Source organism: Corapipo altera, unplaced genomic scaffold (assembly GCF_003945725.1).
Source record: "Corapipo altera isolate COAL_440 unplaced genomic scaffold, ASM394572v1 164, whole genome shotgun sequence".
Classification (NCBI taxonomy): Eukaryota; Metazoa; Chordata; class Aves; order Passeriformes; family Pipridae; genus Corapipo; species Corapipo altera.
The window spans coordinates 1,550,789-1,568,559 of NW_020884969.1; the positions used below are offsets into that span (position 1 = coordinate 1,550,789).

General features: G+C 46.9%; 1 protein-coding gene across 2 annotated transcripts in view; it reads left to right on the forward strand.

Moving 5' to 3' along the window:
* The window catches only part of INTS9 (integrator complex subunit 9), a 62,167-nt gene extending 45,152 nt beyond the window's left edge, over positions 1 to 17,015 (forward strand). Inside the window, exons 13-18 of one of the 2 annotated variants that reach the window (XR_003531184.1) lie at positions 929 to 1,053; positions 2,256 to 2,423; positions 12,972 to 13,070; positions 14,303 to 14,440; positions 15,378 to 15,619; positions 15,731 to 17,015. Coding sequence is in view for 1 of the 2 variants with exons in the window: in XM_027665106.1 (XP_027520907.1) it covers positions 929 to 1,053; positions 2,256 to 2,423; positions 12,972 to 13,070; positions 14,303 to 14,440; positions 15,378 to 15,554 (707 nt within the window). In the remaining variant the exon portion in view is untranslated. Of the gene's footprint in view, positions 1 to 928; positions 1,054 to 2,255; positions 2,424 to 12,971; positions 13,071 to 14,302; positions 14,441 to 15,377 lie in introns of both variants that reach the window. The other variant, XM_027665106.1, reaches the window with a different exon arrangement.
* The last annotated feature ends 756 nt before the right edge of the window (positions 17,016 to 17,771 follow it).

Consider the following 17,771-nt stretch of genomic DNA (forward strand, 5'->3'; position numbering starts at 1 on the left):
CAGGTAGCAGAGAAAAACCTCGTGCTGTTCTCCAGCAAGGCTTGAACTGCACTTCACCCTGCAGGGTGTCCTTTGGTTCAGGATAATTCAGCAGATAAGGCTTTCATGCATCCCTTTCCCTTTTTCCCATTCTGTCCTTATCAAACTAATACCAGTTTGCCTTTTTCCAGCATTCCCTTTGTGTCCTCTATCCCACAATTATCAGGTAGATGGTGCTGGCATAAGCATTTCCACATCATTAGTTGGTGACCCCCAGAATCAAGAGGTTACATGTACCCTACACTGTGTCACCTAAGATCTACATTTGTCATCCACCCCCAAAAAATTGTCTTTTTCTGTAATATTGTCAATGTTTTATTTCCCTCTGTGTGAGTAAGAGCCCATTCAGTGCATGACTTTTCCCTGGCAAACCTCTAATCTGATTTTTAAAAGTCAGTAATGAAAGGCCCTTTGCTTTTCTACCAGTCTGAACCTGGCACTTAGATTCAGAAGAATAAATATATATATATATATATATAACAATATGATCTTTATGCTGCATTTTTGTCATAGTGAAAACCAGGCTGCCATGTGGGTTACCTTATGAGACCCAAAATGACACATCGTGCCTTCTTTTACAGGATCTGATTAAAAAGAAGAGGTGGTGTTTTTGTCATGATTAAATTTGCTTTAAAAATCGTGCAGTAATGTGTTCAAATGGAATAGTGTTGCTCTGTTGCTTGATTAAGGGAAGACTAATTGTGGGCGTAATTTTCATCAAATTAATTGAAAATAATGGGTGAGGGGAGGAGGAAGGGAAGAGAAATGTGTAACAGAATTAACATTGCTGAACAACAGCTCCTTTAATTCCTGAATGTGGAATCCGAGAGGGATTGGGCCGTGTTTGTTGTTAATAAACATTCAGTGTTTCCAACATTTCTCTTTCCAGAACCTGATTTCTCTTACCTGGATGCTCTGGCTCCATATCAGCCCTTGGCAATGAAATGTGTTTACTGCCCCATTGACACAAGGCTCAATTTTATTCAGGTGTCTAAATTACTCAAAGAAGTCCAGGTAAGGATTTTTCTCTTGCCTTTTCCTATGTTTCTTCACACACTTGTAATAAATAAATCAACTGTGAACAACTGATACATTAAACAAAAATCAGGACAACACCTTTTTTTTTTTTCCATGAGACATCACAGAGCATTGAGCTCTCCTTTGGGAGAGGTCTGGGAATAAGGCCAGAGAGTTCTTGTAGTCTCTGCATTCCCCCCTTGACTCTTCTGGGCTTTAGTGGCCTCTCCTTGTCCATCTCACTTGTTTCTACTGAAATTTGCTTTCTGACTCATGACATAATTAAAGTAATACCCAGATTTTTTTTTTCTGGCTGAGTTTTTCCCTGTGTTTTGCCTTCAGCTTGTTGAACTTAGAGAGACTTCACACATTCTCTTCCAAACCTCCTGGATCATTTTATCTTGTTGTTCTGCCTTGTCACTGCACAACTGATAGAATTGTCACAGCCTGCTTTTGGATAAACATCTTCTCCCATGTTTTTCCTGGTGTGTTATGCTGTCTCCAAAACACTTTGCAGAACCACTGTCTTCTCCTTTGCCTTCCTTAAATCCTGCAGCGATCCTTGGGGCCACCAGCCTGGTTCTGCTCTGTCAACATATTGCTGACAGGTCATGAAAACTCAAAGAGCTGCTTGTTGTGCTGATGATTTTCACAGAACCACAGGATATGCTGAGCTGGAAGGGACCCTCAAGGATCATCGAGTCCAACCCCAAGAGTCACACCATGTGCCCCAGAGGATCATCCAAACACTCCTTGAGCTCTGGCAGCCTTGGTGCTGTGCCCACTGCCCTGGGGAGCCTGTTCAGTGCCCAACCACCCTCTGGGGGAAGAACCTTTCCCTGAGATCCAACCTAAACCTCCCCTGACACGACTCCAGTCCATTCCCTGGGGTCCTGTCACTGGTCCCCACAGAGCTCAGTGCCTGCCCCTCCTCTTTGCCTCCCGAGGAAGCTGTAACTGCAGTGAGGTCTCCCTCACTCTCCTCTTCTCCAGCTGAACACAACAAATGCCCTCCCTTGCATATTAACACATCTCCACTACAATTTTGGGATGGCCTTCACCACTACGGCCATTTACTTCCCAGTGTAGACGACAAAGGATTTGGAAGAAAAAGCTACTTGAGCTCATTTTTTTCTCTCCTTATGGCAACTGCTGATGCCAAAACGGTGATTAAGGACACGGCTCCTCCTGTTTTGCAGCCCCTGCACGTGGTGTGCCCGGAGCAGTACACGCAGCCCCCGCCCACCCAGTCGCACCGCACGGACCTGATGGTGGACTGCCAGCCCCCGGCCATGTCCTACCGCCGCGCCGAGGTGCTCACCCTGCCCTACAAGCGCCGCTACGAGAAGATCGAGATCATGCCAGACGTGAGTGACTGCGCTGGGGGGACAGAGGGGGGGGGGCTGCAAATCCCAGCTGCTGCTGCTGCTTCGGCAGCCCCTTTAGAAATCCGGGGATTGTTAAGGTTGGAGAAGACCTTCGGGATCGTCAAGTCCATCGGTCAACCTGCAGCACCACCACGGTCAGCACTAAACCGTGTCCTCAAGTGCCACCACTGCCCCTTCCAAGGGCAGCCCCTTCCAATGCCTGACCACCTTTTCCATGAAGGAATTGTTCCCAGTATCCAATCTAAACCTTGCCTGGTGCAACTTGAGGCCGTTCCCTCTCATCCTGCCCCTTGTTCCCTGGGAGCAGAGCCCAACTTCCCTCGGCTCCCCCCTCCTGTCAGGGAGTTGCAGAGAGCCAGAAGGTCCCCCCTGAGCCTCCTTTTCTCCAGGCTGAGCCCCCCCAGCTCCTTCAACCGCTCCCGCTGCTCCAGCCCCTTCCCCAGCTCCATTCCCTTCCCTGGACACTCTCCAGCCCCTCCATGTCTCTCTTGTCTGAGGGGCCCAGAACTGCCCCCAGCACTGGAGGTGCAGCCTCAGAACTACAGATGTTTGTTCTGAAGATATTTGCAGCCTTTGACTAAAGGAATCTTGTGGCTGGGGTTTACTGGTGACTGTGATAAAGTAAAGCACATTCTGTCAAATGCAGGGCTAAGAAAAAAGCATTTCTGAGAGGTAAGTTTGCTGTGTCAACTAATGGGAATTGAAAACAACATTGGCTGGCTGAGAGATGGGGCTGAAAAGTCTGGAAAAGAAACCCTGGAGCCCCCTCCAGTGCCTAAAAGAGCTCCAGGAGAGCTGGGGAGGGACTTGGGACAAGGGATAGAGGGACAGGACAGGAATGGCTTCTCACTGCCACAGGGCAGGGTTATTTGGGGTATTGGGAAGGAATTCTTGGCTGGGAGGGTGGGGAGGCCCTGGCACAGGTTGCCCAGATAAGCTGTGGCTGCCCCTGGATCCCTGGAAGTGTTCCAGGCCAGGTTGGACAGGGCTTGGAGCAACCTGGAATAGTGGAAGGTGTCCCTGCCCATGGCAGGCAGTGGGATGGGATGATCTTTAAAGTCCCTTCCAACCCAAACCATTGTGGGATTCTGTGATTGTGGGCAAGCAAAAATATGTTCAGGTGAATTGTCCTTTGCAAGGTTATCGCATCTCACAATTCAAAGGGTGATCTCTGCAAGCCACAGGTGAGGCAACCAGTCACCTCCAGTTTAAATATGGCTGTGAATTAGTTTGAATTAGTGCCCCAGGGTCATGGAAAGGATCCCAGGAACCTGGGACTTGATGGCCAGCAGGTGTCTTTCTCCTTCCTTGAGAATACCCTTCCCTGTGAGGAGCAGTGTTCAGCCATATGTTAAAGAAGCAGTGAAAAGGCTCATTTGTATTTCAACAATTTCAACAAATGGTTAATTCCTACAGGCTGCAGAAGTCCAGCAGGTTAATGGATTGCTTGTAGGCATCTGAAATGTGGATTACTTATCCCCACAACATCTATTAATGATTCATTAACCCCATAAATCAAATCCAAATGTACCCATCTCACAAAGGCTGACCCACATTCCGACAGATAGGAGCTTAAAATATTTTTTTGACAATCCAATCAGCACAAATGTGTCCTTGGATCAAAGGTGACAGTGGCTTTTTGCAAGCAGGTTTGGAAACTCGAATAATGAGTCTACTTTTCCTCAGGGAGCAGAGGGAGGAGGGACCTTTAGTTGAGCCAAATATGAAGTACAGAACTGGGACTCTGGTGACAAATCCCTCAGCCAGCCCCCGACCCCCATTCCCATCATTTCACACCTGTTCTGCTGGGAGCCTGCCCAGCCCACTGCTTGGAGACAAGGAGAGGGTGGGTTAATTAGCAAATATGCTTGGATGCAGCTCCATCCTGGCCTGGATATTTAATTGTTTGGGAAATTTGCATCTTTATTGGATCCTATGAAACCTAAGCCAGCACGACCAAAACAAATCCTCAATCCAGCAGCCGGTGGCTCAGCTCTTATTCAGATTTCACTGAAGCTTTGGGTTTTCCCCTGAGCTGTGAGAGTGAAAATGAGCCCTTGTGAGCCTGTCCCTTGTGTCATACCTCTGAAGGGGGTGGATACCAGCTCTTCCTGCACTTCCCAAAACTGCTGGGAGAGAGGATGCACTGTAGGGAATGTGGTAGTCACCAACCAGGGAAAAGAAGCACAAAGAAAACGAGGGCTGGTTTCTGTTGCTTTCACTTTGTCTTGGAGAGTTTGAGCAGAAACCTGCACAGGCAGGAATATTCCCACAAATGGCCTTTTTTTTTTTTTTTTTCCCTAACAACCTAATTTCCAAGCAATCTGTGCCCAGGAAGAAGAAACATCTCCTGTAATTTTCCATGTCCAGGTGTTCTCCAGGCTGAGTGTTCAGCCCAGAGAAGAGAAAGCTCTGGAATGACCTTACTGTGGCCTTTCAGTACTTCAAGGGGGCCTGTGGGAGAGCTTGGGAGGGACTTGGGACAAGGGATGGAGGACAGGACACAGGAAATGGCTTCCCACTGCCAGAGGGCTGGGAGAGATGGGAGATTGGGAAGGGATTGTTGGCTGGGAGGGTGGGGAGGGGCTGGCACAGGTTGCCCAGAGAAGCTGTGGCTGCCCCTGGATCCCTGGAAGTGTCTAAGCCCAGGTTGGATGGGACTTGGAGTAACCTGGGCTAGTGGAAGGTGTCCCTGCCCAGGGCAGGAGATTGGAACAAGATGATCTTTAAGGTCCCTTCCCACCCAAACCATTCCATGATTTTCCCTGGTTCCAAAGCTACACTGAACAACTTGTGGCAAAAGCTCCTTGGTCTGTAATGATGCTCCTGAAAAGACCCTCCTGAGAGCAAGACTGTGACTCAGGGCTGTTCATGGGATGCCATTCCCCAGCTCCAGGATTTACAAATCACCCTCAAAGAGGGATCTTGCTGGTTCTTTTTCAGGGATCTACCTGGTCATGGCAAAAACTCAATGTAACCTCCCTTTCCTCTGAGTGGGGTGTGCAAGACAGGATTGCAGATAGGACATGAGGCTCCCTGGTGGGGAGTATTTGTTGCTTAATGTCCCCTTTTCAGTAGTTTATCCAGGAAGACTCTTTAGGGTTTCTAAACATACAGGAATTTCTATACTACAAGGAAAGGGCATTTGTTTTGTTCAGGCTGCCACCAGCCCTGGGGTTCAGGGAAGGCTCAAGTGGCAACTGAAAAGGGTATTTTATAGCTCCCAGTGAACCTTGCAATGGCTTGTTATTTGTCAAAACCATGTCAGCTCAACATGGACTGATGAAATCTGCTCTGGAAAAACAAGTCATTGGTAGATCTGCTCCAGGGTAAGGATTTGTGTGTATTTACACTCATAAAAGAAAGGCTCTTGCAGTGAAGGGCCCTGATCAGGGCCCTCTCCTGAATCCACAGCCCCTTCCCAGTGGGATGTGCTCCAACTGCTCTCTGGATTCTTCCAGTTTCTGGAAACCAGAGAGTTGGCTCAGAGTGGCTTCAAGTCAGTTCAGACTGAGGGTTTGGTGGTGTGAAATTCCCTTTGCAAAACTGTTGCAGTGATTCAGATTCTGGCCTGTCAGACTAATGTAAATTTATTTTTACTGCTGGAGCTTGTCTACATTTCAATCACTTCACCGAGGAGCAAAGGCAGGTCAAGCAGGGCTGTTGTATGATAATGAGATTTACACTCACAGCAGCCTTTGTTTGGAGAGAGGTTTTAACAGTCCCAAGGCATCAGGCTGGAATGGCTCTCAGAGGGATTGTGGAAACCTTTACACTTGAACTAATTTGTTCTTCTCAGCATCTGCCTTTCACTTTAAAAAAAAAATAATAATAAAAAAAGAAAAGACTGCTTCCTGGAAATTGGTTAGGCATTGTCTATTCACGGCACAACGATGGGAAAATGGAAAACACCTTCTGGAGCAAACAGATAAAATTAAACAGTAGTGTTTGAGCAAATAATGTGCCTGCAGTTTAATTACAGCTGAACAATGGTGCGGATCACTTGGTGTGGCAGCAGACACTTCACTGAGGGCTCTGTGTTTTTAAAATATTCTATTTGCAAGTTCTTCAGGACACAGCCCACTATGGGAGGGTGTGAATGTGCAAGGCACAGCCTGGCATGGAGGGAAACTGCAGAGGGAATTAGGGAAGCAGCACTGGGCTCTGTTAGAGTTATGGAGCTTTCACTCCACCCTCCCATTCCCTTGTCTTGACTTCCCTTTTTATGCTTTTATCTTACTTCTCCAACTTCCTTCGGGTTTCAGGGACTGAGGAGTTTTAATTTCTGACTTTCTTCTGACCCTCAGCTTATTTTGGTGGCCCCAAAATAAGGGAGTCACCAATATTACCAATAATGGGTGACATTGTCCAATCTCCCAACCTCTCTGTTCCTTTCCCCCTGACTATTCCCCCTGGTGTCCCTGTGCCACAGTCTCACACAAAGTAAATTAAACACAACCTGCCTGTTTGCTGCTCATCCCTCCCTGCAGCCCCAAGCTCACTGAATCTACTGTAAAATTGTCTGGGTCTCTCCTTTTTTCTAGCAGTTTGACCTCTCCTTTTGACATTCCACCACAACTGCTCTTGTCCCAGCTTTTACCAACCTTTTTCCTGGACAAAGGCAGACCCAGAGCAGTCTTTTGTCCTCCTGATTTATGTCGTTGGTGTTCAGAGCAATCAGCCCTCATTTTCTTCCTAAAATTGTCTCCCACCTCATTCCCATGTCTCTTCCCTCCTGACCATTTGAGGAATTCTGCCCCTTCCTCCCCATTTTTTGTGAGCTTGCAATGTGTTATCCTTCATTTCCTTTGCCCTTTTTTTTTTTTTTGCTGTACCTTTTCTCTGGTTGCTCTTACCCACAGATTGTCCTGTTTAGTTAGCTGAAACTGGGATCTACTTTCCTGCTCCCAACCTGCCTTTGCCTGCCTACATTAATGTCTAGATTTGTTTTTCCTTTCATTTTTGATGGCTGGCTTTAAAATAACACTCCTTTCCAGCCAGGCAGTCACCTCTCTCTTCCCAACCAGCTTCAACAACAACAACATCACATCCTGACTTGACATTCTGACCCATAAACTGGTTACTGTATTTTGAATATTTTGATTTATGCCATTTTTATATCTTTCAAATGACTCATCTTTTGCATCTGCAAGCTGCCTGCCTTTACTTTGAAGATATTTCATGTCCTTGCTTCCCCTACCTGTCATTTTTCATTCCAGTCTGAGGCTGTTTTTTTGCTTCTGCTGGTTCTGTTTTCCACTATCCTCTTGTAAGTTCTTCAAACAACTGTTTCCTGCTCCCGAGCTACTGGGGAAGAGCTTCATTAAACAGCCATAAATCTGCTTCATTACACTTCTTAAATACTTCCTTCAACTGTCTTTTGGCACAGGCTTGGCAAAAAGCCAGTGCTAGTGGTAGTCCTGAGCCTACTGCTTAGACTCCCAGCTGAGATTATTCCCTGTTGGTTGCTCAGTGCTGGTTTGGTTTCCAGGCTTTGGGGACAAAGTTCCTCGTGCTGATCCAGAGCCCTGGTCCATTAGCTGCACATGGAACATTTACATGGAAAAGAAGAGGTTTGTTTCGTTGCTCAAAACTGCAGATTACCCCTTCTGCCTCTTATTTCTCCACTGGATGTCAGCTCTGGGGAAGCCCAAAGTTAAGATTTAGGCATTTGCAAGCAGTAATAGCAAAAACCTTGGCTATTTATGGCACGATTCTTCATCCACTGAAGTTAATGAGACTTCAAAATCTGCTCCACTGAGAATTCTGGGAGATCCACAGCAACTGGCAGATCCATTAAGTTGGGGTTTGTTTAACAACTGAATTATCCCACTAAAACCTCTTGGATTGTGTAAAATGTGAGGCTGAAACCCCAACAAATGTGACTCAGATCACCCACTGATGATCAGACAGATGCCCTTAGTTCTGGGATGCTCTTCTCTGTTGGAAAAGCCTTTGTTCCTTTAAGTCTCATGAGCAAGATTCCCCAGTTCCCATCCTACCTGCAGCATGTTCCATATGCTTGCTGGTCAGGAATCCACAGGAATATTTAAATCTCCAGCCCTTTCCCCTTGGCTCCATGTGTTTGACCACACGTCTTTTGTTCCCTCTGCAGGATCTGATACTTGCAGAATTCCTGCACTCAGACCCAGATTTAGCAGGGGGGGTATAAAGAAAGCCAGAGCTGGATCTGTTGGATTCTCCTGCCCACACTAAAATCTCTTCTGTCTGGTTACAAGGGGCTGGACAACAGAGCTCCTGGTTCTTAAAAAGTGAAGGCATAAGAGGAGGCAGGGAGGTAGGAGATGAGGTAAATTGTCTTCCCCTCCTCACATCACCACCCAAATTTAACTGACAGGATGAAGACCATGGTTTTTCATTTTCTTTTATAAAACTGACTCTACAGATCCTCCCTGCTTGTGAAAGGGCTGCTGCACAACCTTTAAACAGGTGGAATATTTGGGCAATCTTTTCCAATCAGAGATACACTGGGAAGATGCTTTTCTGCCTCCAGAAACTGGATCTGGTGTGTGTGAGGAGCAAGGGGAGTGGAGGGATGGAGGTAAAGCAGGTTTTTCTCTTTTTAGGTTTTGTTGAGGACTAGTTTTTATAAAACCCTCTATGAATAAACTCTGATCTCCATGTGCTTTATCTGAAGTCAGGTTTTTCCTGAAGTCAAGATCTTTAAAATCCTTGGGTTACTCTAATAATTGGGAGAGGATATTTTTCTGTCTCATCCAACTTCCATCCTGTTTAGGGCCTGGGATGTGGGTAAGAATCTCTTCATACCTGGCAAGCCCCCAGGTTGTGAGCAACCATTCCCACCTGGAAATGGAAGTGCCCTCAGGGATTACCTGACCAGAACCCAGCTGCACTTACTAATAGTCTTTATAATGTGCCTCAAAAAATGTAAGGCTCCAGCTCCAAATTACAGAGACTTTTGCCCCTGCTGTTCCACTCGGTGCTGTTCAAACCCCCACTGTCTCTGATGGCCAGAAACCTCCTCATTTCCAGCCCACACATACTCACTGCTGGCCTGCACACATTTATTCTTAACACCATGTTTTAGCATAAATACATTTCCCCTTTTGTTGGTATTTTCCCTGTGGTGTTCATTTAGAATAATCAAATTCTCCCTTTGGGCTTTCTTTTTGCCAAGACATTTAGTTCCCTCTTACCAGGCAGCTTCTGCTGCCCCAATCTACCCTTCAGAATATCTTACTTGAGCTGAAATTACCCACAATTTACAAGTAGTTCAAATGGGTTCTTGCTGGGCTCAATATAATGGTGATGGCTCATCTCTGCAAGAATTACCTGATATTTTCTGAGGTTTAATTTGGCTTTTCCATGGCTGTGTCACTCCCAGTTCTAATGGGATGGACTAATAAATCTGGACCACTCACCTCTGTCCTTTGCAGCAACTGAAATTCTCTGTATCAGCCCAATCTCTGGCCTTGCATTTCATGCTGTTGAATTTCAGCTTGTTTTTCTCACTCCAGTTCTTGAACTCATGTGTTAAAGGTACCTCTACCAGCTCCAGTGGGACCTTCTGAACACTCTCCTCGATCTCTGCTGAGGTCATTAATAAAAACTGGGAGTAGCCTCAAGACTGGGCACTGCACAAGCTGAACAAAACTGATCCCTGCCCAAGGAATGTATCACAACTTAATTTTTTGCCTTATTTTTCCTGAGGATTTGCAGGGTGTTGAGTCCAAACGGGGTCTGTCCTGCCCAGTGGTGTCACAGCTCTGTCTCATGTCTTTGGTTTCTCTGGTTTGACCCAGAGCTGCAGCTCTGGCTTCTACCTCTAATGCAGAGATCACACATTTGTGCAGTTCTCAAATCTGGGAAAAAAGCACATTAAGTGTTGATGTAAAAACCCAGCTGGGTCCCTCTCTGGATACACGTGGTGTAATCTAATGTACACAACAGTGATTTCAGATCCTAAAAGTTAAGGGGATTTTAATTCCTGGTGAACTTTGCTGTGCTCCTTCTTTGTCCTGGTCCTGGAGGGTGAAGATCCAGCTCACCCCACTCAGCTCAAACTTTGCCTCTCCCTGCTGGGTCAAGCTTCCTGCACCTTCCCCAGAGGTGAAGTTTGGAGAGGTGTCTCCAAAATCCAGGAAGAAATCACTGCAACTTGGCCATTAAAATACTGGTTGTCTGTCCCTGGGAAAATCCCTCATGTGCTAAAATTCTGGTTCTCCCCTGATTTTTCAGCCTCAGTTTTATTTTTTACTGTAGGAGTTTCAGGTCCATCCCCAGCCCCTCATTGCCAACAGGAGGATTTTTGGCTGGTGACTGAAGACAACTTGCAAACTTAAACCTGTCCCTGTTGGAGGTCTTAGTAGAGACTTAGGAGGGGCTTAACCCATGTTCTTCTTTCTCAACAACTGTAATTTGGCCAACACTGGTGTTTGGGCTCACATGGTGTGTGTCAAATCCCATTTTGTTGAGGAAAACACAATCCCTCCAGCAAAGATTCAACAGTAAAAATGCCTTTACTCTGGTTTAGCATGGGTGGACAAGCTAAAAACTGAAATAGTGCACACACAAGTTTGTCTTAAGGCAGTCCAAGTGCTCATCCATAGGCAGGGGACTGATTAATGTGCTGTTAGTTCTCAGTGTCCCTGCTTTTGTGCCTTTCCTGGTGCCAGCATGTGACACCAGGCTCGTGATAATGACTGCAAGGAAGACTCATTTATTGCTGCGTGGTGGGGGGCTTTTCAATCTCACACACAAAGGCAGAACAAGATCCAGCAGCTGCAAGTTGGACAAATTCAACCCTGAAATAAGCCACGGATTTCCTGGCTGCAAAGGGGGAATTAAAGTTTGAAACAGCTTGTGAGGGGAGATGTGGAGTGGCTGTAGCTTGGAGTGCAGGCAAGACTTGCTGTCCCTGTGAAAAGGGTTCCTTTAATGCAGCATTTTGGGAAGAGTTCTGTGATTTCTGTGTGCAGGAGGTCAGCTGAAAGGAGTGCAGAAAGGACTACAGCAGAGCTGTCTGGCCTTGGAGGGTGAATTACTGGATGTGATTAAATGACCCTTTTGGTTTGGGTCAGTGAGTTTCTATAATAAAAGGATTGGCTGCCACAGGGAGAGGGCTGTGGGCTGCAGCAGTATCTTGGAGGAAATAAAAACGAGTGTCTGTCTCACTGGCTTTCTGCTGTTAATAATTTAAGTGTTGCTGTTTAGCAACTGCGTGGTTAAAACCTGCACAAACGTTCATATCCAGATATTTCAGTGGCAGCAGACTTCGATTCTGAGCAGCTCCCTGTTTTTTAAAGACCTTTCCCTTCACGGTGTTTGTCACTTTGCTCTTCATTAGATCCCACTTTGTATCGATCTCCCTCTGGGATGTGGTGGGAATGGGAAGTGCCTTTGACCACAGCCAAGTGCAGAACACACACTGCTGCAAGTGTTGCTATTTTTAGGTCCCAGGAGAAATCTGAAGCAATGATTATCATTATATTTTCATTCTCTCAGCCTTCAACAACAAACTGTGAAGGCTGTACTAAAATTGCCTGCTTTAAACGTTGGGAAGAGTCCCAGAGTGACAGCAATCCCTGAAATTTGGATTTCTAAGGTTCACCAGGTCTGAATATATACAAAATTTAGAGATTTTTAATGCAGCCTGCATTTTTTCCAACACACCAGCTGTGTTATTGCAAGGAGGGGCTCTCAAAATGTTCCTGCAGCCTTAATAGTGGTGGGTGAGATTTTCAGAAGTCATTAAAAGTAACTGAGCTTTGCCACAATGAAAGCCAAGAAGAAAACCTTCTCAGTGCTCTGGTAGCAAAAGGATTACACCAGAAATGGGGTGTTTTGAAGTCAAGTTCAGTTGGTTCTCTATCCACAAGGATTAGAGGTTTGCAGTGACTGAGTGATCACCTGCATGGTCGGAATTTGCAGCAGACCAGGGAACTCAGCAGTGTTTTGGTACCTGAAGAGCCAGGTCTGGGATGTTGCCATCAGATCCAAAGGTGTAGCCAAGACTAAATTTTATGTCTTTCAGGGAAGAATTGTATAAAAGGCAGTGGAAGGGTTTTTGTGCAGCATCATAAGGAATAATTTCAAAGTAATCAACAGAGCCATTGGGTTTTTAAGGATAAATCCTTTACTTCCAGCTATTCTGCAGTCAGGAACTGAAAGGAAACTCACTTTGGTTTTTCATTGCCCATCCAAGTAACAAACATAATAAATGATGCTGAGTTAGATCATTAGCTTCACTAATTAAAATTATTAATGAAGTTGCCTTTTTAAACAAGGATTCTCTTTATTTTTTCTGGTTTCTGGGATCAGCCCTGGTCACTGAAAACCTCTGATCCCACTATGAAATCCATAGTTTTAGGAGCTGGAAGAAGGGCTGGGCAGGTAAGAGGAGCCCTCTGTCACTGTATCAGTGGGTTTGTGTTCACAGTTCACTGGTCCATGTTTAAAAACACCTTGCTGCCAGTTTAAATCACAGCTGGGCTCAGGCACATTCTGAGCTTCTCACCTGCTGACCAAAATCTCCTTTGGCTCCAGCTTGCAGATTCCCTCGTGCCCTTGGAGATCAAGCCTGGCATTTCCTTGGCAACAGTCTCTGCTGTGCTGCACACCAAGGACAACAAGCACGTGCTGCAGGTACAGGACAGTGGGAAAGGGGGAAAAATATCCTTGCCTGGCTCTCCTGCCATCTGGGGTCTCAGCTGTCCTCACGAGGAGCTCCTTCCCCACCGGAGCAGATCCTTGTCCGAGGCTGTGCCAGTGAGGAATTACACGTGGAGTGGAGAGTGGGATGCAAATAAATCTCTCTGCCCTCTTTCCCTTGGCCATGTGCCTGGCTGAGATAAAAAGGGGAAGTGAGATTATTCCTGAAGGGAGGCTACAAATCATCCTGCTGTCTTCCATAACCAGGAGCAGCATCAGTCAGTCTCCCATGGACTCTGAGCTGAGGGTCAGAGGAGAGAGATGACCTGGAACATCAGACCTGGGAAGGGACTGGGCCTTCAGTTGTCCTGTTCCCCAGGAGGCAGGTTGTACATCCTTGTACAACATGTTACATCCCTTCCTGCCACCTCCCTCAGGCTGGCAGTGGAATTCCTGGCATTAGTGGTCCTCAGGAGGAGGTGATGTCCTGGTCCCCTTTCTCCTTGGATACAGGAGCCTGCAGGGACTCAGTGAAGAACCCTTCTCCTCCTGGGCCCAGCATGCTTGGGAAGAGGGCCCAGGATGGAATTGTCTTTAATGCAGGGACAGAGAGATGGGTTCAGGATTTGTGTCAGTGCACAGCAGACACACTGTCCTCCTCTTTCCAAGTCTGTTCCCTAGAAACACCGAGCAGCGCTGGGAAAATGGAATTGTTGCAGTGGAATTGGTCTGAGGCTGCTTTGTCCTTTGTGTTGTTCATTTACTCAGATTCCTGCTGCCAAATAAACTTAGACCTGGGCTTAAAATGCCAGAGCCCTCATAAATGGCTGGAGCTGAGCCAGCCCAGTGATACCTGTCAGGACTGGCTGAGCCTGGGAGCTCTGGAGTTACTGACACTGTGTAGGCAAGGCCCAAAACTCGATTTATGAACACAGCATCATCTAACTGAGTGATTAATTCCCAAATAACATGATCCAAGCACACAGTCCCACCAAACAACAGGGAAACAGTGGGATTGGTGAAGTGACTCCAGTCACTGCAGCAGCTGCCACCCCCTCCCTGCCTGTCCCACTTCTTCCTGAAGACTCATTTTCCACGGCCAGCGTTCTCTTGACATCCCTTTTTTCCTCATTCCCTGAGTGTTGCTCTGAACTTGCCCATTTCTCAACCTGTTGCATCCTTCAGAGTGTGTTTTTTTTTTCCCTGTGCAACTTCTCATCCATCAGCTCCCTCCAAAGCCTCCCCAACCTCCTGCCAGCAAGAAGAGGAAGCGAGTGAGTGATGATGTGCCAGAGTGTAAAGCTCTGAAGCCGTTGCTGAGCGGCTCCATTCCTGTGGACCAGTTTGTGCAGACTCTGGAAAAGGTGAGGATTGTTGGTGGCAAGTGAGGATCCAGCAGATTTCTGTTAATCTCAGATGTGCTGCTTTGGTGGCAGAGAGGGGGGAAATAATTCTAGTTTAGCTTGCAGTGGAGAAGGGCTGGGTTAGCAAAGTATTCCATGGAATGTGCATGGAGGGAATAGTCCCCCATGGAGTCGTGTCCTGATATAGAGGTTTCATGTCCTCCTGTTTTCCCATGGAAGCAGAGCTTTTGGGAATGGGTGAATTTCCCCACATAGCTTTTTGGATTCAGCAGCTGATTTCCAATAAATTTCAACAGTGGGGAGGAATTCTCAAAAGCATTTAAATTTCCACAAGTTTTGTGAGAGGGAGGTGACCAAGTGAAGAAGAGATCCTGGGAATGTCTCCACTGGTGGAGCAGCTTTCTGGGGAGCTGTAGGATGGGGGATTTAGTGGCTGAGCTTACAGGCAGTTGGTTGCTGCTCTGAGGAGCCTTGTCCTTGCCTGCATGACTTCTGGGAGAAAAATAGCAGGAAAAAGGGTAGGATTGTGGCCTTCCTGTACCTGAAGGGGCTACAAGAAAGATGGAGAGGGACTTTGGACAAGGGATGGAGGGACAGGACAAGGGGGAATGGATCACACTGACAGAGGACAGGGATAGATGGGATATTGGAAAGAAATTCTTCCCTGTGAGGGTGGTGAGGGGCTGGAATAGAATTCCCAGAGAAGCTGTGGCTGCCCCATCCCTGGCGGTGTCCAAGGCCAGGTTGGATGGGGCTTGGAGCAACCTGGGACAGTGGAAGGTCGGGGTTGGAACTGGCTGAGCTTTAAGCTCCCTTCCAACCCAAACCATTCCGTGATTCCATGAAATTCATCCTCTGCCCTGTGCCCTGGGTTTTCATGTCTCCCTGTTTTCCTGAGCTGTGGTAACATCCCTCTCTTCCCCCCTCCCCACCCCAGCACGGGTTCAGCGATGTGAAGGTGGAGGACACGGCCAAGGGCCACATTGTCCTGCTGCAGGAGGCCGAGACCCTCATCCAGCTCGAGGAGGACTCCACACACATCATCTGTGACAATGATGAGCCTCTGAGGGTCAAACTGAGAGACCTGGTCCTCAAATTCCTGCAGAAGTTTTAGCTCCTGGACATCCCACTGCTCCTGCAAGGAGAGAAGCCTGGAGCACCAGGACTCGGAGCTCTCTGGTGAGAGATTGGATTTGGGGATTCAAAGAGAACAAGAAACCACCTTCCCCTTCATGGAGAAACAACGAAGTATTTTTAATATCTGTCTATTTTTTAAATCTTATTTTCAAGCTGTTTTGGAATACTTTGGAGGAGATCCCTGTTGTGTAAAATTGGGAGTTGGAATATTCCAGGAGCCACGAACTGCAGAGTGAATTAACTCCAGTGTGTGTGTACAGCACCAGGGTAAACTGCTGCTCCTCTGTATGACCCTCAGCAGTGTCTGCCCCAGTCCTTCCCCTGACAAAACTCTGTAGGAATATGGAAACAATGGCCTGAGAGATTTATTTTTCCTCCCACTGTTTCTTCCCAGTCACCAGATCCAGTTTTTCCTGTCCTCCATCCACATTGGACACGTGTACTGCGCTGGCACGAGGAGGATCAGAAAGCTGGTGAGGCAAAGATTGTAGAAATAAAAGCAGAAAAGGGGGGGTCTGATGGACATGTGGAATATGGGAAGGGCCTGGCCATTCCCTGCACAAGCAGAGGGATGTTGGAAAAGCTTTATCCTTTAGGAATTCCAGGTGTTTGTTGATGCTGCAGCTTCACCTCTTATAACCACATCTGTCCATGGAGCTCCAAGCTCTTCACTGAGCCAAACTAAAGCTGGTTCCTGCTGGTTTCCTCCATCATCAGGGGAGGAAATACCTCAGGAAGACACTTAGGGAAGTCCATAAAGTGGTTACATTCCTAGTGCTCATAAAAAGCCTTGGAGATTTAAGTGCCTCTTGTTTCTACCTTCCAAAAAACTGTCCTTCCAGCCCCCACATCCCAAATCCTGGGTGGAACACTGAGTCATTCACACAAAGCCATCTGTACTGCAGACCTGGGGAGGGTTTTCCCTCCCCAAATCACATATTTTGGGGGCCTAAACTTAGTCAATAGTTTTGCTTTCACGGGCGACCGATTTCTGGGATTTACGGCTGTTTGTTTTTTATTGGGTTGTTTTGTATTTATTTGGTGTCAAAAAAAATAAAAAGCATTAGTGAGACTGCCAAGGGGGAAGCACATCCCAGGGTTTATAAAAGCATCTCCATGCCCATTCCACATCCACTGTGTCCTGTGAAACACAACTGCTCCTTCAGTCCATGGCTTTGGGGAGGTTGGGGCAGGGCAAGAACAGCCCTGCAATAAAACCCTTTTGCCACTGGAATTCCCACATCCCATTAAGGATTTCTGCTGGATTGGATGTACAGATCCCAGCATCCACACCTTCACTTTGTGTGTGAGAAACAGGATCATGGATGGGATAAAAAACTCGTCGCAGTAACATGAATCCTCATAAGGGTTTTGCAGCATTTGCAGCAGCTCAGCTTCTTCACTGGCACTTAAAGATGGAATAAAAGAATTGGGAATATTTCACCCGGTGACTAAATCTCCAAAGGGATTATTCCCAACCCACAGAGGCCATGGGATAAACTCATCTTTCTGCCTTTTACCTCCAGTGTGGATCCCACTGCCCCAGAGCCTTTGTTTTCATAGAATCATGGAATGGTTTGGGTTGGAAGGGACATTAAAGCTCATCCCGTTCCACTCCCTGCCATGGGTAGGGAACCTTCCACTATCCCAGGTTGCCATGGTCTTCATGGCTTTCCCAAGGCTTTCCCACCCTCCTGAGAAGGAAAAAGTAAAAATGAGAAGATTTTTTTTTTTTTACATTTTTCTTCTTGTCCTTTTGAGCAGGGAAACTTCTTGCTGTTCCATCAGCCCAGCACCTGAAAGTGGATTGTTTTGTTCTGAACAGGAGGGTCGTGCCTGCTGGAAAAATAAACATCCTGGGGAGGGGGGAATCCTTTAATGGAAAATCAGGATTACAGCAGCAAAAGGAAGGGCTTGTTCCTTCTGCACAGAGGAAGGGAAAGCAGCAGCATTTCTTCGTGCTGGGTCAGTCCTGCAGAGTAACCATGGCAGCCCAGGCAGGGGGAGGAGTGGGGATGGCTTTATCCAGAGATGCTCAGTTTACTGGGAAAAGAACAGCAAAGGTTCTTGGTTTCACTCTCTTTCTTCCAGAAAGGGGAAAAAAAAATGCCCTTGGCCCCTGTTCCATTGTTGCATGGATCCCACATCCCACCCCGAGCTCCTCCTGCCTCTCTCTGCTGCTCCCCAAATGAAA